At 33.1% G+C, this 20,979-nt stretch overlaps 1 protein-coding gene across 1 annotated transcript in view; it reads left to right on the top strand.

Moving 5' to 3' along the window:
* The window catches only part of LOC136410179 (acetylcholinesterase-like), a 60,220-nt gene extending 40,938 nt beyond the window's left edge, over positions 1-19,282 (top strand). Inside the window, exons 4-6 of the mRNA XM_066392215.1 lie at positions 11,081-11,244; positions 13,053-13,210; positions 18,273-19,282. Coding sequence (XP_066248312.1) covers positions 11,081-11,244; positions 13,053-13,210; positions 18,273-18,409 — 459 coding nt within the window. The 3' untranslated portion in view covers positions 18,410-19,282. The remainder of the gene's footprint in view (positions 1-11,080; positions 11,245-13,052; positions 13,211-18,272) is intronic.
* The last annotated feature ends 1,697 nt before the right edge of the window (positions 19,283-20,979 follow it).

Below are 20,979 nucleotides of genomic sequence, written 5' to 3'. Positions count from 1 at the left end.
TGTTGATCCATTGGATGAATTTTATCAAGATACAAGTCAAGGAAATACTTTTTTGATGTTCATTCGATTCCCACTTTAGCTATTATTAGTACTACCATTAGTACAATACAGGGTGTTAGGGAAATAACTTTGGTAAATTTAACCAATGATTAAAAACATCATTTTGAACAAAAAAGTTCCTTACAATAAAAGTCAAAAATTTAATAGCTTTTCCAAAAAAAATGTCAAAGTTAGTAACCAAAAATTTTAGAGAGATTTGAAAGTGTTGAAAAGTGTACTTGACAGATGTTGATTGTTTGACGTGTAACAAAAAAGTAAAAATTACTCAACAATAACGTTGCTAAAAACAGTTTAAAACTTAATAACTGATCATATTAGTTAAACTTAAGCGGCAACGCCGCATTGAACGTGACCGAGAAAAAGGAGTTTATTTTTGTTAAAATTATTTTTTGCAATTCCTTAATACGCCATAACTGGTAAAACATGATCTTTTATTAAGAAGTGAATTTATTCCGACTTAATAACAGTACCTACTTGAAAATTTATACTTTACGAGAGTATCATGACATGCTTTTGATTTATGGAGAGGCGTTACAAAAATCCCAAGAAGCTAGGCGCATTTACGTTAATCTTTATCAAGAAAGAAAACTTCCAGCTCGACAAACATTTGTGCAAATTTCCCAAAAGCTTCTGGATACAGGTAGCGTAATTCCTACATATCAAGAACGAGGTCGACAGCTAGAAGTCGGTCTTGAAACCGAAGAACAAATTTAAAACCTTGTTGAAAAAGATTCAACAAGGAGTATTCGGACTGGAGGATGCATGGGCCCAAATAGTAGACATTTCGAACATTTAATGTAGCAAAAACAATAATTAATTTGTTTTTTGATTGTGATGTGAGTATGTAAAATAAGTGACATAACATGTTATGTTAATTAGAAGTAACAACAATAATTTAAAGGTAAATGGCTTTTCAGAATAATATGAGTATCACATGTTCAAATTTTATAAATTTAGTACATTTTATTGATTATGTATACTGTAAACTCTATCAGACCTAAAAAACTCGAGTAAAAATACATATCTAGCTTTTGCGGCTATTTAGATAGGTATGAAAATGAAATAAACAAGATACGACGTTATCAATTCTCAAAACATTTTTTTTTTATTTTGCGGGGGAAATGGTTGTATTTAACACCCCTGCTGTAAGAAACACTTTTGTTCCAAATGGTGTTATTAATCATCGGTTACGAAACGTTAAGAAAATAATTTACGAAAGTTATTTCCCAAATACCCTGTATACTAAGTGAAGATTGTTAATTGAAAAATGTGACTAGTATCGATAGTATCTTCAATTCTATGCAGATGGAGAATTGGATTTTTTCTGACTTCTTTGAGAGTCCAATGATCTAACGATTTAACCTGATCTAATGTTGCTTATTTTCCTCAATTATATCTTGATTAATCAGAATTAATTCTACTTGTCCCAACTTGTTTCACAAATAGTTCTCTTTAAGTGTCCCTGACCTAGTACTTATTATAGATTTTAGCAGATCGTTACGACCCTCGAGTTTCTTACAATCTTGGTAGAAAATCAGAAAGGATTGAATATGTACTTAATCCAAGATGGATTGAGGAAGAAACTTAAGGTTTTTTCGAGCTTAGAGATAAGGAGTTTACCCAGATTTTTTTTGAGATAGAGATCTGATAAATTCCCTCCCTTCCCTTTTAGGTAAATTTGACATATGTCTCATGAGTCTGGATATATGTATAATGTAAAAAGTAGATAACGGTGTAATGAAATGAATGAAGAGAAACAAGGGAACTTTTGCAAATGCAATTCAGTAATGTGAATCTTAAAATACTAAATTATCAAGGATTTCGAAATATATGTAATTATTGTTAGCCTTTTCCCTGAATCAGTCTGTGTGTATAAAGGTGACTCTCACAGCAGTAAAGACACCACAGCAAGATTTGACTTCTTCTTTTTTAGAAATAGCTATACTAAATTCAAATGCAAATTTTATGATAAGAAAATAAGTAAACTCTTTCACAAAGTTTCTTGTTGCCTTCTTGCAAATTCCCTGTTTCTTCCTACATATACGAGAAATGTCCTCAAAGCCACTATTGTAAGTAGGGTTTCGTCCCATTCTAGCGAGAAAAAAATTGCCTCAGGGCAAACCTATATCAAAACTTGGATGATTATTCCATACTTTTAAAGTTGGAGAGCGTTATTTCAGAAGTTTCGTTTCTCCAGGGCTCGCGCCAAAGTTACGATTGCTCCCCTGAAATAAATAATATCCGGAGCATCTGGTGATAGAACGACCAAACAATAAATCATGTGTTCTGCCACTGATCGGACTTTAAGTTGGCCATAAATAAACATGGCTGACAGCTGGAAATAAAACTATTATTAGAGACGACATAGGTACCTACAGGAGAGAACGTTTCAATTTTCCAAGAGGATGTAGGAAGATTTATCGTGCTCTTAAAGCTCCATGGAAACTTCCAACAAAGAAATTAACTTTGCACTTTAAATCAACGTTAACTTGGGTGGTCAAACATCAGATTTTCGACTTGCGAAGAGTTTGTGCGGTCCCTAGCTTCGAGCTTCCAACTTAGCTCGATCCCACAACCTAATTAGTTTGATTAAAATCGATTAGGCAAAGATGACCCTGGCTTTAAGATAGGGCTGTGGATTAATTTTGTCCTTTATTAAATTATTAAGATAGACATTTAACTGTCTTAACACATAGGACCAGGCCTTTTACTGCGAGCTCTCAATTTAAAATACAAAGTCAAATGGATACTTAGGCTTTTGTAAGCTAAGTATTGCTTTAAGTAGTATTGTAACCTCAACATAGCGTTTCTCCAAATCTTCCCCTGAGAGAGTGACCGTTGTCACAAGTTTCCAACACCGCATTACTAATTCAAATAAGGCGAAGAGTCCTCTGCCTTAGGGACAAAATTTAGTTTCACTTGTTGGGCAATAAGAAAAAGGATGATGACATTAAAATGACGTTGAAAGCTCTATATTAGAACAATTGTTTTTTTAGAAAATTAGCCAATTTTTGACGCTGCAAACAGAACCTATACACTCCTTTTAATAAATTGTATTACTTAATTTTCCCACTATCTTATATTCCACCGTTCTACACCTTGTTTCCAAAGTCAAGGATACATTTTATGTCCCACATCCTATTTTTTTTCAATTTTTTCTGATGCCCGCCAAAAACTCGATTGTTTGATGTATTTAATAATAATAAAATAATGTACGGAATTGAAATTTATATACCGAGACATAGCCGAGATTCATAATTAATAAAATCCAATCAATAATCTAAATTGAACGAAACACGTAGAGTTCAATAAACATTAATCAATTTAATGTTAAACTGTCTAGATGGAAGATGTGTTTGGGAAAAATTTTAATTATCATATGAAAAATGTAAATAAGAATCAGTATGAGATTCATTGAAGTGCAAAATTTGAGAATTCCAGAGGAGATACTATTGACCGTCCTATCTATGTAAACAAACCAAACGAGTGATCACTAGCTTGGTTGGCGCTGATTGGTCGGTTGTGTCGTCTGAACGACCGATATTGCACAAGTGCGACGGGGTTTCACAGGGTTGAACTTGTCTCATTTTTAATGGAGAGTGTTTATTTCAAACATTATAAAGTGGACAGTAATTTAGCTGATAATACGCTTTTGGTGTGTAATATACCCTTATACTACACCTATGTACATCACCATTTTTTAGCCATATACCTTGCATGGCCAGATTTCAGTATCTATTATTCTCAAAAACGGTCCTGTTCAATACTCTCATCTTGAGGAGATCACGTGCTGGCGGCATACATTTGTTTTACATGGATATTTTATTTTCGTAAAATGGACCATAGAAGGTATTATAGAATCAACTCGTGTGTATGCTTCAATCAAAAATAAATATAGTTTAATAGTAAATCATGTCAGAATTTTTTGTAACCTCAATAACCTCAATGGTCGACATCCACCAAGGATTTTTAACTCTCACCGTCCGTTAAAGACCCCATGTCCCCATGTTGCCATGTCCAATTTGAGATACGAGTATGTTAAATATAAATCCAGTATGGTCTGATGTAAACTTAATAACTGGCAATTCGTTTTATTATCTAGGGATAAATTATCTAAACTAAAGGGAAATGGTACATAAAGTTCTTATTAAATTAGAAACGGATCCTCCGGATCCATTCAAACTCCTGCTAGAGTTACCAGCACTCTAACAATTTGGCCCATAGTATGTCAAGATATTCTTAGCTTGACTATGAGCATAATTGCTATAGAAATGCTGAAACAGAATATCATATTATGTAGTTAGAATAAAGAGGGCCTTTCTCTACCTTCGTTAATTCAATTTTATTGACTTTCAAGACTCAAGAAGTGGTTTGAAGAGTAAACAAAAAAGGAAGAAACAAATTTTCTATCAAACTTGCAACTAAATTTAACACGATTAATTGAAAAATATTAATTTTAAAACTTCAAATTCTAAAGTGTTATAAATTCTTTCCATGCAGTTTTGAAAAAATACCTGATGAGTAACGTAGATAATGATAACCTGGTTAAATTTATAGTGAAAATAGATCGTCGGAATATTCCCGATAATCATCATAGAGGAACGTTCCTTCTTCGCTAAATGGTAGGAGTTTTATAATTCTATTCTTAACTAACCAGAAGTGGCCTGAAAAGAAAGGGCAACATCGATTTTTTAGACAGGACTTCTCTGCTCTTATTAATCTTTCGTATCTTTCCTCGTCCAAGTTGGACATGGTGTGAATCTTAAGACTAAAAACCAAAATTTGTAAAGCAAAACTTTTAAATTTGACATTTGACTTTGGCGAACTTCAGAAACAACGTGATCTCTATTGAACTTCGCTTTTGTTGCAATGGAAAACCTGGACTAGACGTGCCCGTTAATCTCTGTCCATGATTTTTCCATTTCCCGCTAAAGTTGTTAAAAAGTTTCCTTGTTCGGCTGGGCTAATTTTTAACAAGCTCTCGAACGTTCTTGCAGTCAATTTCAGCTGTAATTGGTCGATTTTGGTTGAAATTTTCTATTTTAGAGCAGCTTTATTATATTTACGAGCAGTATTTGGAATTGGCATAAAATGTGTTTTAGTGTTCTATATATAAATTTCTCCAATAATAAGCCAGTTACTTGAAGTTTTTGAAAGATAATTGCCACATCAAACTTCATAATATCTATCAATTTTAATTTTTCTGTATAGATAATTTGCTCACGACTGGGCCATATTTTCTAACACAATCATTTTCTTTCATTTTCGTATACACCTCTAGTCCAACAAATAAGCGACGAGTAAACAACTTTATTGCCCATAGAAAATCCCATAAGCTGAAAAACAGCTTTAGAAAATCCCATACAAAGAATCTTTCGCCTCAGCTGTCAAGTAAACGTGTAACAGCTATTGTTGGATGAATTATTAACGATACAGAAAATTATATCGACGTCGAAAAAGCTTTTAATCTTCGGCTTGGTAAACGGAAGAGATTTGGTTTTGACCCATAGTTTTTGTATGTATTTACGAATATCCCTACTCTAGATGTCGTTTTGCTTTGCTATTTCAGCTAACCAGTTTCTATGGTTTTTTGAGGAATTTGTTCACCTCTTTTAATGGAATAATGAATTTATTTTCTGCGAGAAATAGTTTGAAGCTCGGAATTTTAGCGTTTATGCACAAGTAAGAACAATAATTATGAACTAACTAACATAATTTCAAAATGGAGATTTGTAATCTAATTTGCTGTACAGCATTAAGTGCAAATAATTAATTCAGATAGATAATATAAATAGCTTGAAAATGAAGCAGATAATTGAATAATTTAAAAACAAAATTGTGAACATACGGAATCTCACTTCCACACGTTGACTGAACGTTGGCGAAACTGAACAGAAAATTCAAATTTACTTTTATTTTTTTATTTTTTAGGATTTCTAAACACCATTAAATTAATTTTCTTTAACCCATAGTAAAGGTCATTTTGTTCTCAAGACTTCTCCATGGTTTCCCGAGATAATTGAGTGTTTCCATATTTTTTCAACACATTGTAGACAAAAATTGAATAGAGAAGCAACATTTTAAATTTGTTAATACTCTCAGAAAAATTCAGGTCGATTGTTCTTGGATGTCAATAACTGTGCAAGGCGTAAACACCCGTCTACATTTAAGTAATATACTGTATATGTTGCAAACAATTAAATGGAGAATTCTATAAAGATAGGTGGGGGAATTTCTGAATCCTCTTTATAAAAATCGCAAAATAGCAGGTCGTTTTATTCTACTTTTAATAGCTTTTTTTTCATAACTTACTTTAGTCAGCACGAGTTATATTCAGACGACAATATGCTAATAAGAAATGGAAAAATTTCCTCAAAATATGCTTTTGCTCACCTACTAATTCGAAGCTATTTTTGTCGCTTTTGAATAACAGTCCAGGTTTAATTCCAAATTAGAAAACTTTCCCAATTTGCTAGCCAAATGAAAATTACCTCGACCACTTTTCTAATTACCCAAACCCCATAAAAAGTGCATTAAATCTACTGGAAATAAATGGGATCAAAAGTCGCTTCTATTTATAATTTTTGTCACCACGAGCCTCTGGAGGAATCATAAAATTTCAGATATCTACAGGCCTATAGGATTTTACATTTAGTAAAGTTTCCTAGGAAACCGGTGCCGTAATATACGGTACGGTAAATACGATTTTTTGCATAGAGGTAGACAACACCGTCATTAGAAACTATTATTTCCGCCATATTACGACCACTACATTACGGCACCGCTTTCCTAGGAAACCGTAGCTTAAGAGGAACGAGTTAATTAAAGGAAACACTGTGAAATACCTGGTTAATTAGCTAAAGCAGGGATTTACATATCTTGGAAGTTTCGTGACTGAGTTAAGGAGGAAATATTTTTATTGGCAGAGCTGTGTGCGTGCAAAGACCTTTATATTGATGACGGTAATATATTAGAATTGCTTAAATCTGGGTTGTTTTGCCTCTGATTTACTGGTTGATACTCCTTTGATCCCTCAAAGGCCTGAATAAAAGGAAAATCATTATCATAGCCATTGTTAAATAAAGTTTCTCTCAGCTTTTCTACCGCAGTAAAGAAGTTAGTAAATAGTAGTATTCTCTGGCATATAATAACAAGAATAACTATATCTAACTCAAACACATTAGTGAAAAATTACTTGCGGGCATGCGATATACTTGTTAGTTGAAATTGCTTCATGTACATTTAATTATCCGACATGAATAGGAAATAACGCTCGAGCTAAACTCAATGTTACCGAACTGGGAATATAATTAAAAATTAGAGGTGGTATTATTGCGAATTTCAATAAATTTCAGGTTTAAACTGAAATTTCGATATTGTTTGCTAGAGAAGACTATAATGTGGTTAGTGATGATATTAATATTGATAACATAGAATTGATGGATTATGGGAAAACTAAAAAAAATGGGAATAAAATGGGAACCGAAATGTTCAGGAGAAACAACATTTATCGAGAATTTTCATACTAAATTGACATGCATGGCTTGGTTTTAGACAGAGAAGACAGGAAGAATTTAAACAGCATACAGTTAGGAAATATAGTTACATGACCGATGACGCAATCGCAATATCAACTAAACGGGCAGGACATAAAAACAAATATTTTTCTTCTTTCAATAATAGAAAACAAAATCAATATTTCTGATATTAAATATAAACGAAAAATATTCATAAACAAATATTATTGTTGCAACTATTGAGTCGGAAGAAATATACAGTGTGTAACATTTAACCTAGAACATCGAAATATCTCAAATAATAGGCGTCCTGTAAAAAAATGTTTATTATCAAACTTTAATTGTCCTAAGGAGGAAATGTATTGATGCTAATGTTGATTCCCTTCCACATTTCCTTTCATGTGGGCAAGGTGGGAGTTAACTTTTTAATTTCAAATGGCAACCTCCATTTTTTTTACAGATTCGGGTAATACGGCTGAAAATAAGAAAAATTTATTAAAACCATTTTTTTCGATTCATGCAAGAAAATACTGTAATTAACGAAATTCAATTCATATCTTAAATGGCAAACTTCACTTTTAAAATATTTCTGTGATAAATAAATAATAACGTCGTTAATATTGGTTCACGGTGGAGTATTTTAACGTAGAAGAGAAAATCGAAATGGTTTTAGTATATGGAAAAGCTAGGAGGTATTTAGATAATGCTGTCAATCTCTACGCTGGGAGTTTTCCTGAAAAATCACGATCTCGGACTTCTTTCTATCGTGTGATTAAAAAATGTATTAATGAAGAGATTGTAAATCAAAGGAAAAGAAGTTGCCCAGTTACGTGTGTGGAGAAAACAATCAAATTGCAGTCCTAGATGCTGTGACTTTTAATCTCCAAATAAGCAGAAGAAACATATCAGGATTATCAAGAATTTATCATATGAGCGTGTGGAGAACACTAAGGAGTTTCATCCTCATCATATCTCTTTACAGCAAGAGTTCTATGAAAAAGATTTTCAAAATTGTTTAGACTTTTGTGAATAGGCATCTGGACGGATAAAACGAAATCCCAATTTTTTCCATTGTATATCATTTTACGACGAGTCATTGTTTACAAATCAGGGTACAGTTAATAGGCATAACATGCATTACTGGAGTCTTGAAAACCCGCATTTGAGTGCCAGCGTCATTGGACTGTCAACGTATGGTGTACAGTGATTGGCAGTAAACTTATCGACCCACACCTAATTAAAGCCAACTTAAATAGTAAAATATATCAGAATATTTTGAAAAATAAACTGCCCATATAACTTAAAAGTGGGTCAGAACATTTGGTTTCAATAAGATGGTTGTCCGGCTCATTATTCTGCGGTGGCACGGGAAGTTCTTAATCGTAATTTTGACGGTCCATAGATCGGCAGATCTAATCCGGTGAATTGGTCTGCTAAATCTCCAGATTTTACTTCACCGAATATCTTTTTGCGGTGATATCACAAATATCGGGTTTATGAAAAACACTAACAACACGTGAAAATATGATTCTGTGAATTATAAACGCTTGTCCCAATATTTCAGAAGACACACTATGGAGATGTGAACAGTCCTTTACAACACGAATAAATAATTGTATTGAAGTTCGGGAACACCATTTTAAACATTTATTTTAAATAAAAGTTATACAAAAATTAACGTTTTCATCCATTCTAAAGCAGATATCATCAAACCTTTCGGTAAATTATAAATAAAAGAGAAATTGAATTTCATTAATTACAGTAATTTCTAGTATGAGTCGAAAAAATATTTCAGACATTCTTTTTTTAATTTTTAACCGTATTATTTGAATCTATAAAAAAATGGGGGTTGCCATTTGAAATTAAAGAATTAACCCCCACCCCGCCTACACGGAGCTGGAGAGGAATCAACTTTATAGCAACATCAATAAGGTATACCTTTTTTACTTAGAAACGATGACCAAATACTCTACTGCATTCGAAAATCATTTATACCAGGAGGCAAAAAAGTTTCAATCAATTAAATACATACTGTGGGCTGTAAGTGGCACTCTATTAGATAAGTGCAATTCGTCAACAGATATGAATTTGACATTTTGAAAAACTTCCCTACACTAACTTTAATGTTTTTATGTTATATAGAATGTGTATAGAAAATATGATAAAAAATTTATTTTTAATTTTCAACTTTGACGCCCTTTAGCGTTGTTATTATCAACTTTTGGACTACAGTAAATGTAATTAAACCGTCTTGTTTTGATCTGAAAAATCTGTGGTAGAATATTGTAAAGTCCTTTTACAAACACCCTGTATAACGTTAAAGTAATGTTAGTTTCTCCTATAAATTTACATTCGTAAAAGCCTAATTTTAGAGATAGTAGGTGTCAAAAGTTTAATTTGTTTCATTTGAACATATAAATTGTTCATATAAAATTGAACAATTTATATTTTGAGAAAAAAAAAATAGATTGAACTAGACATTGCATCTAAAAAAATCGTATATTATGAATGTTCCTCAGTCGTGGAGGCAAAGTAAAATATATCTTCAATTTTTTCAAGGACATCAAAAAACCCAACTACCTCATTTTATTCACCAAACAACAGCGTCTTTTTATCCTATTTTTATTTATTATATTATATTATCATTTATTATTTCATTTTTATTATTATATGCTTATATTTATTAATTTATCTATTTACTTCCAGGGAATTAATCTAACTAAACTGTGACTTATGATCTATGACAATTTAAATGTTCCGACCTCTTATAATTTTATCTTTACTTCCATTCCTTGTGTCAATTGTTGATCTGTCCATCAACCTGAATGGGAATTGCCAATCATCGATCTCTAGCGCAGTTTTCCTGATTCTGAAAATGAAGCAACTTCAAATTGTGCATTTAATGTTCTAAAATTCGATGAACATTTTTGATAATCCATATTCAATTCCTCCTGCATATGACGATCACTGAATTTAATAAGTGTATCTGAGTGGAGAATTGTTAGTTTTATTGGTGCTCAAACCTGATATCCTGGATGTTACGTATTAGATAGATCATTAATGATTTGAAGATAAACACCTAGTGAATCACATGAACCGATTTATCTTTTTATTAACTGTAATTCCCTGTATTAATTTTGCCTCAAAACTGTAAAATTTTTACCATTCCTTGTATAATAAGCCCCCTTCACACCATGCCCTGTATTAAAATTTGAAACAATGCAACTTAAGATCTCAAATAATTAAACCAGACAAGAAACACTTGCGGAAACGCTTCAGGAATTGCGAACTTGGGTGGAGGAGCGTGTCGTTATGCGACAAGATTTCGCTCTAATGTATTGTAAAGCCGCCTTAAGTGCCAGATGGGTACTTGTAAAATCTCTGAGTAATCCTGGATGTGGTTTTGCCGAGAGCTGCAGTCGGATTAGGGCGACGTATAATTGAATTTTCCATTTCACTATAGGTGTAAGGAACTCTATTTTTTATATTATGTATTATTCCAGAGGACGAGCACGTCATTGTGGGGCGAGTGGATGGGAGTAATGCATGGGGACGAAATCGAGTACGTATTCGGACATCCTATGAACATGTCTCTTCAGTTCAATTCGAGGGAACGGGACTTAAGTCTGAAGATCATGCAGGCCTTCTCCAGGTTTGCGGCCACAGGGTGAGTACCTCCCTCCTCAAATTTTCACTCGATTAAGCCCGAATGGTAGAAGTTTGTCCAAACTTAATCCCAGGGTATTGAGTAGCGCCCTTATGGGCATTGAAGCAATTTCCCGCGTATTAGCAAACCCCTACCTTGCTTCGACAACTTAAACTCAAAGCCACAAAGCACTTGCCGGAAACTTTAGATTAATATTTGTTCGCCGGCTATGCAGCAAGATTATTCACCGAGGAATAGATAATCACTTAAAAAGTTAAGAATTAAATTTTGAACTTCCCAATTAATTCTTAATCAAATGAGAAACCAGTCTCGTTCGTTACAAGTTTATTTGGCCAAGTCCAATTTAAATTTCCGGGTTGTGTCAAGCAGAGCGTCTCCCGGGCTTCAATTAAACAAAGCAGGCAATAATAAGAGATTGGGTTATCTTCACATGATAGAATAAAGGAGAGAATGAGTTTAGTAAGTCTTTACTAACGTCTGGTATCACCGGAATGCATACGTAATTCGTTTAGTAAACATGTGCTCTCGTAGCATCCGGATAGAACTTACTCTTGTTGGTAAACTTTGAACGTAAAGCTGTTTGCATTGCTAAAATTGATTTGTAAATTCGTCGAGCCATAGAGAGGGGTAGTATTAGAGGGCTGTGTGTATTTGAAGGAATAAGTGAGTGAGTCCAATGAAATAAATCACTTAACTAGCTACTTCATCAAATTTCTTCTAATTGCTGATGTTCTCTGGTAGCTAGTTAGTTCAAGCTACCCTATGTTAGAAAATAAGGCTGCAATAAGAATCAAACTGGAAACCAATTTCTTGAACATCAGTGATGCCCATTAGCATTTGACTTCCGAGTAAATTATAAGCAATTTGAGCTCAATTTATTATCGTTTTTAAGTTACATAACGACTACTCATGCAACCAGTTAAGATAAGAACAATTTGGTGTAACTTATAGATTTTAGCAAAAGGTTGCTAGTTGCTCAAAATAGTGATTCCTCAACGTTTTACATTAAAGATTTTCTTTACTTTGACATCGATGTGCGTGTAACATGATTATGCAGTATAAAACTTTTCGGTCGACAAAATGGGAATACAAGACCGTCACGTTGGCCCCTATAAGAAAGACAGATCTTTCATAATCAGAAAACTTTTTACCTCGACCTATTTCAATCCCTTTATGTCATCATAAAACTTGCCCAAATATGGTTTTTGATATTCTTTTCCCTTTCGAATTTTTCGGTGTCTCATTTTCTTATACTAGAAGTTTTTATAGAATTTAAATTCTCATAAGATCTACACAAGACCCGAATTATTGTTATCGACAAGCTTCAGCACCTACTCCACTTAACTACCTCAACAACGGTTCTTTCGTTCGATACGTATAAGGTACTTATATAGCCACTTGTGAATCAGAATTAAAAATGAAGGAGGCAGTTAGCACTAAAATACTACTGTTGGTCATTAAAACAGAGATACAATACCTATTTTCATGATTTTGCAAATACTCAAAAACAAATACGTCCCGATCTGCATTTAGAAATCTCCAAAATACCAACTGGGGTATTAGTATAGAAAGGGCCTTTGAGTGCCTATATCTCGGGAAATTGTAGACTAAAATGCTGTAAGAAATTACTTGAAAGTTGTCGACTTGGTGAGCTTTATAGACCTAAATTGAAATGAACTGCAATTTCTCTTTTAGTTTCTTAGATACGGCGATACAATGATTGATGGAGGAATATATCCTTAAATTTGCTTCGAACTTTTACAAAATACTCCGTAGAACACCTCAAAACCATAAAAATTTTATTTCAGAAAACCTGTTACTGATGATGTAAATTGGCCTTTATATACCAAAGAGCAACCCCAGTATTTCATATTCAATGCAGAGAAAAATGGCATAGGCAGAGGACCTAGGGCTCAAGCATGTGCCTTCTGGAACCACTTCTTGCCGAAATTACGAGAAAACTCGGGTAAGTTACCCACATATTATTCTGTTACACATTTATTCGATTTTACGGACAAAAATTTAAAAAATGTTAATCACATTTAGAGGAATTATAACCTAATAAAAGCAGTCCGATAAATATCCTATCGACATGTAACGTAGATGGATACCACAAAACACCTTTAAAAATGGCTTTAGTCTAGAGATATCCACTCCCTGCTAACCTCATCTAGAGCATTCATCGAATAATATTGGAGCATTGACGCATATTAGCCAATAATAGAGTGGCTTTCGACCGTTCATCGACATTTATTAAGAGACATATTGATGTCATTAGTCCACCGTCACTGTCATGCAATATCAATCAAGATTCCGAATAATTTTTCTTCCTGGATTTATACGGTGCCTGGTTGCGGGTTTATTGGCCATAACTCTTTATTCGCTTTATAAATGGCCGACCCATATGAACGTTCCTCCATAGTAGGTACATTCTGTGTCAACCTCAAATTAATACTTGCATTGTGGAAAGCGAATTCGAACTTTGGGAGTTAAAACTCTCGATTTCCTGCAAAATTGGTATTTATATAAAATTATATTTACTACAAAACTTAACAAATTTCTTGAGTAAATTGCCAAAGTTTGGTTAAATCTCCATGAATTTTTAACAACACTTAATCCGTTAAGAGGTTAGTGAAGTGATTTCCTCTGGAACTACCTCCTTAAAGTTGATTAAAGATTCAAAATTGCATAGTTTAGTTGTTGTTGCTGAGAAAGGAGGTTTTAAAACGATTTGAGGTGTTTAAAATGGAATATCTGAAACTTTTTGCTTTTTTGGAGAACATAGTTTTTCATTACCAATTTCCTCAAATAATTTTAAAAAATGAAGAACGACAGACCTACAGAAAGAACGGCCGTTGAAAAGACAGAAACAGACGTGTTTTGTGGCATATTAAAGTCAACAGTCTCCAAGATTTCATAGATCTTTTTGTTATTAGATTTTTGATCTGTTCTGTTTCGGCACTTTCGCGAAACTTTTATTGGTTCTCCAATTTTGCTCACACCAAAAATTATCCTCTTGTCTAATTCATAATTGTGCTGTACCTCTCAAGTGCTCTGCGTGTAAGTCCTCATCCTTATCTCTCTTTGCGCTGCAATTTCCTCTAATTGAAATTGTGATATTATGTCCTATGAATTTTTTATTTTTTGCTGTGAATTGTTCCCACTTTCTCTCCAGATGTTACATCATCAACTGATTTGTAAAATATGATGGTAAAAATAAAGCGATAAAAAGTATGGCATAGTTTTTGCTTGAATGACGGAGACGCCAGCTTCCTATCTAGATCTTTGTTTAAATAATTTTATCGAGGTCAAATTTCTCTTGAATTATCTGTTCCCGTAATAACGTTTCCTACATCTCTAAATTCTTGCCCTCTGAATTTGTGTTCATTTTATTCCCTCTCTCTCACTCTATCTCTCTGAATGTTTCTCTGTATGAATATTTTTTGCCCTCTCTTTGAAGTAACTTCAACGTCTCTCTTAGTATATAAAACTATTTTTCTCTCTGAATTTCATTTTAATTATCTATCCCTCTGAGTTGTTTTCTTTTTAATGTAATCACTCTCCCTCTTTCTGTTTTTTTTTCAAATATTCTGAGTGGATGCTTCAATTTTCTACAGCATCAAAATTACAAAGAACTTTTTCATTATTCCATAAAAATGTTTCAAAAATTTCCTCAAATGAAATTCATTCATTTAGGCCTCTTCGGTTTTGCATATGCTTTTATCTTATTTTCTGAGTTTTCAATTGGCTTTAAAAACTTTGAGGGTAAATCATTTCAATTTACGAAATTATTTTCCCAGAAGTTTTTGGTATTTTTTCATAATTTATTTAGTAATATGTAATTTTAAATATTAGAAGTCTGCAAACATTTTAGGCGGTTTTCCAAGGACTTGAAGGACCTCCCCAGATATTTAGTTTTTGATTCAATAACAAAATTTACATCAGGATTTCGGGATTTCCCAAGTGCTGTGGAGCTTGCTTTGGAGCTTTTTTGTTTCAATTTACGAATGCTTTTGGCTTCCAAAGAAACGTTACTATACTTCCAACTTCAGAAGGATTATCCGTGCTTCGTCTTTGCAGAAAAAAAATATTTCTATAGTCCAAGAGTACGTGATGTGATAGTAACAAAACCTTATTTTTCACCTAAAATCATACATTTACAATGTAATTGCTCTATTCGAACAACAAAATATGGTCATCACGTTTGAGCCAAATAATGTTATCTTGTTCAAACTTCAAGGCACATACTAAAGTCGCCGTAAATGTACTTGAACCTTCCCTTCAGGCAAGAGCTCGTCTTTATTTCAATTAGACAAAGAAGTTCCATCCCTGGTAAGTCCGAGACTATTCGTGCCTATAAATTTTAAAAGAGACCGTCGGTTGTAAAATTGTTTTACCGTTGCCAAAGGAACGAGGTAAAGCCCTTTTTATTACATTTGTTCTGTTCGACTTCATACTACCTACTGCGTTTCTTAAACTAATTAATTCTCGATTTTCCTTTTGCTTTTCCAACAGTCAATTTTGATGCGTTATTTCGGTTCGAATCGACGAAATATTCTTGAAATGAAATTCGATAAACAAACCTCGGAGTTTGTTGATTTTGCTTTGTGTAACATATCACCTGCATGTGCCGCTCATCAGGGATGTAAAGATGGCTCGGCCCCCATGGCCCAACCCCCAGGGAGTCGCAGATCGATGGGCATGTTTGTATGCACGGAACCAGAGCGGTCAAAATATTACGTTTCCCTTTGGCAAAAGGAGATCGGATTTGGATTTAAAACCCTTGGCAATTTCCTTAGTATTTTCTCAATAGACTTTATTGAAAGAATATTTTATTGGTGCTCTACAGCTCCACTGGGAATTTGCCCTCAAAGGACGTTGATAACATGCCTGCATCAATAGTAACAATTGAATTTCACTAATTACAACTGTAATAACGCATGAAACGCAAATCCATTTTTGTGTCAATCTTGGAAAATCATTAACCTTGGCTTTCTAGTTTCATTCCATTAATCTCTAGGTGATACGATCTAAACTGTGGTTGAACAAAAAGAACAAAGCGATTTATACATTTGTAGTGTTCCAGTTCATAAAATTCCAACTTAGTTTTGACTAATGGCTTATTAATTAACGGTTGGCAATGAAACTTTCTTTGATCACTGCAATGAAGCAATAGGGGGCATTCATATTCTAGTTTCGTGTTCGAAAATACCTAAAAATGTTCAGCAGTCTTATTTACAATCTTGAAATGCCTCACGTGGCAATCTACAATTTCCTTGGTGATTTCTTAATTCCACGGATTTAAAAAACTTCAGAAAATGTTTTGCATAATTTATAAAAAGTAACAAAGATCGATCAGATCCTCCTATATCACAATTTAGAGAAGTTCCTGACCAAATCTATGGTCTTCGTAGCCGAGCTGAAGTGTCGTACGGTATTTTCTACTCTGCCTAGCCTACAGCTTTTATAAAACCTCATTATTAAAAAATAATAAAATTATCACATTTAAAAAGGCCTTTACAGTTCATAAAAGGAAAGTGGTGAAATTTATTAGAACTTTCGTAAATTTAAATAATGTAATTATCTACAACAGATCTATACACGGTGTTCCGGAATGATGGTCAAATCTTTTAACATGGTATTCTATCAGCCATTTTAGGGGGGGATCTTCGTATGAAATTTTTCAATTTGGGTCCTTCTTGTACAGATATTCGAGTTTCAAAATGGCGAAAAATAATCGTTTTTCTCTTTTTTCTTAAAAATGGTAACACTTAGAAATTTCAATTTTGGTACACATTATCAGCTAGTTCAACTCTATTTTTTGGTGGTGTTTGTTCTGTGATTCACGTTTCTATAGGGCTGGAATCAGCAACTCCTAATTTTATTTCTTTCAAAATTTTTTTCTGCAATAGCCAATTTCGATAAAACTTTTTTTTTAATACTATACATAATTTTAAAACTTTTTTTACTCTTATCATTTTTGCATATAACCAACAGTTGGCGTAAAAAAAATAAAAATCGTTTTTCTTACCGTTATAAAATTACAAAAATTGATAAAATATCCTAAAATTCTTCCAGGAATTTTTAAACTTAGAAAAGGTTCTAGATATTTTAGAATCTGCTTTATTAAAAACTGAAATTAGTCCAAAATTCTCAACAACTTTCAAGAAGCTCTCTACAGTCATAGTGCTTTTTTGGAATGCACTTAAAATTGCTTTTAAAATTCTTGCATTTAATGACCATGGACCAATAATTGTTGTAGAGCCTTAATAACCTTGATCGAGTTTTGAATAAATGTTCTTATAATTTTTAAAAATCCTATGCAACCCTAAACAATTTTCAAAACGAAATCACTCAAAAAATGTTAAAACTCCGTTGAGACTTTCCAAATTTAAACGCATTTTTTAATACTTACATGCAATTCAGGACCCATTTGGGGTCGTGTAATGATCATTGTTCCAGCTTTCACAGCTCCTCTAGGACTTGATTAAGAATTAAAAAAATTAACAAACTCTAAGAGGCATAAAAATCCATTAAAATGGGGGATGCAAAAAATAATTTATGGCCTGATGGTCATAGGTAGATGTTTCCTGATATGCTAATGATATTATGCTTTCACCAGATTAAAAATACCAATATTGTCTTATTCAACATTAATATAAATTATAATGAAGAAATATTATTCTTTACCAATTCAATCAACTTATTTTAAACGATTGAAATTAGAGAAAAAATAATTCCAGTTCCGTTCGGACAAAGGCGGTTTGAGCATTAGTTTTTCGATTCGTTTCAACACATACCAGTTAGTGTTTCCGTGGCACTCATTTAATATCGTTTAGAATACCGGATCCCTATATCATCCGCGTCCCAGCAATTTCCTTAATTACAAATGTCATTTAGTCGAAACATACATATGTATCCCTAAGGAAAAAGAAATAAAATGATAGGGAATTACCGTCTAAGTTTTGATGACAATCACGCAAAAAACACGTTTATTTTTCAATAATAATCGTTTAATTTTGTTAAAGGTTCTGGAGACCCTCCCTGCGTCAATACATACATCGGCACAATCTCGTCCTCCTCACCCAGCAGGCTGGAGCAAACAACCGTCTCTAGGGTACTACCTCTAATCGTTACTTTAGCCCTATTTCCCGTAGTAATATAATTTGAGAAATGGCTCAACTTGCATTAATTTAGCTACCCAATAGAGAGCTTTAGGCAACTTCCTCAAGAATGGACAAAACAAGGATGGAAAGTAATTTGGGGGATTATCGAGGACGAAGGCTTTTGAGGCCAGGATTGGTTAGATCGTTGGATAAAATTGGGGAAAGAGTTGTTTAATTGATTCCAATTCCTTTTGGACTTAAATTTTAGCGGTTGTGATTGAATCTTATTATTGATATAAAAATATACAATGTGTATTTTAACAGTAGGCATATGTATTGCTGCTATTATTTGATGTGCGATGTTCCAAATTAGGTGTATTTTAGATAAATTTACGTGCAAAAATGTCTTAAACTATAGTTTCCTCTATTGTTATGTTTGCAAATATAAGGTTTGATGTTGTTAGTCGCTTTGACGGTTTATAGTTTAGTTGCCAATCCTCGCCTCACTAGCAAAACGTTATTAAATACTTCGTGTAGAAAAGCTTAAGTATATTTTTCTAGAACTCACTGGTTTTGAATAAACTGACACTGTGTTAGAGGTAGTACCGTAGACGATGATAAATTGCTATTCATTGTAGCTAGAAAAGAAATAATACTTTTAAGGGGTATATTATAGTTAATCTAGTTGTAGGTGACCATGAAAGAAAGGAAAACAAGGACGAATATGACTGAAATTTATTTTTTAAACCAGAATTCCCAATTTGAAATAATTTGACAACTTGATAACAGGTTTTTGAACGTAGGGTGACTTGCTCTTCAGAGAGTATTCCTCAAATTCGTTAAAATAGATTGAGCCCGTTTTCAAGTTATTCGTCGTCTATTATTTCAGTTGAAAACATGCAGTTTTGTGGTATTTTAGTCTAGGGGAAATTGAAGTATTAAATTACCTAATTTTCATTAACTTGGACGAGTTCTAGAATGATTTTATCCAGGTAATTTAAAGCAGTTTTAGCGAAGCGATTAATTTCTCATGTATTTATTTCTCAGAGTTTGTATGAAATTTTAATACAAAATGCGTAATTTTCATTAATTTGGATGAGCTTAAAATTACCAACTTTCGTTATATTTTGTGAATTCTCGAATACGTTGGTACCCTGGTTAGTAATATATTATCGAAGAAAATTCCTCTTTTAGCAATTATAGACAGATTAACAAATTCATATTTTCACGCAATGCTACAAACAAATTTCCAAGAGAAAATTTGAATTACTAGATATTTGTTTAATGTGATATCAGATTCACTTGAGGTTACAAAGCTCATTTATAGAGCCATGGTTAAAAAGGCGGTGTAGCTGAACCAGTACTGGTATTTAAATCGTCTACAAGAATTGCATTGTTGTCAGTGAAGGTTCCAAATGAAATTAATTCGATTGCAAAGTTATTCATTAAGTGGTTTAAGTACCGGTTCTAGTTCCGCCAAATCGACATTTAAGTCAGGATTGAATAACTGGGCTTGCGAGGGAGAAAAAAATCAAGTCATTTTTTGGAATATATATATTTGTATAACATCACATAGATACTTATCTTAATAAATTGACAATTTAGAGCAATCACAGACTATATTAAAGAGTAATTAACTTATAACATCACTTGTGAGATAATTAGAATCATTATATAACTCAAGTGAAAGAAACATGATATTCAAATTGTTGAAAATTGACGATTTGTCAAATTTAAAAAATGAACCGAAAACAAAAAGGGTTTTAAACTATCATCGGAACCTATTCAAATACTAATAATCAAATGATTTTCAAAACGATTTCGATTTGTATGGCAAAACGTAGTAATTATTCTCATTTTCGATCCTTTTCAAGATAGTGTGTTGGAAAGTTTTTTGCACCTGCTCGGACAATAACTACTAAACTGTTTAAATTGGATCGAAATGGCTTTAACATTCATATCTTAACTTTTCAAATCGAATCTAAATATTTAATAATACCAAAATTCGACTTGACTATTTAAAGTAGGAATGTGACTTAACAGAGAGTTTGGTGGCTACTACCCTAAAAAAGCTATCTTTTCATTAAAAAATCTCAAAAACGGCGAAGTTACTCGGGATATGATACATGATATATGAAATATTTACATATTTTTGTGAAAAATTGTAAAAAAAAACATTTTGGGTCTTTTCTATTTTGCCATTCGATAATTCAAGATTTCATTCAAGTCCAATCCTCGTTGTTCAAGCCTGTTGCTGAGAATTCTGGTTTTCTATTTTGCTAGCTTATATACGAAAACTATACACTTTTGGAAAGCAATCAACGATCGCTATAAAACTGGAAAGCTAATAGTCACGTCAAAGAAGGAAAAGCTGGCTGCCAATAACAGCAAACGTTATTGTCTGGCCCATTTTCCACTGTAGCCACGGGACGTATTGATTCAATTTGGAGGCCCGTAATAAATTAAAAGCTTTGACGTGTCTTTAGGATCGGTTTATCAGTGCTTTAGCACTTAACCAGACATTGATAAACCGAGCCTCAATCCGGCACCGACTGATAAGACAGATCTGACCTAGTATAAATCCACTTTTTCCCTTTTACCATCCACAAAAAATTTATACTAAGTCATA

The sequence above is a fragment of the Euwallacea similis genome, chromosome 8 (genome assembly GCF_039881205.1).
Source record: "Euwallacea similis isolate ESF13 chromosome 8, ESF131.1, whole genome shotgun sequence".
In the NCBI taxonomy this organism is placed as follows: Eukaryota; Metazoa; Arthropoda; class Insecta; order Coleoptera; family Curculionidae; genus Euwallacea; species Euwallacea similis.
Note: the sequence above shows the minus strand (reverse complement) of the source record. Positions and strands in the feature narration are given on the sequence as shown.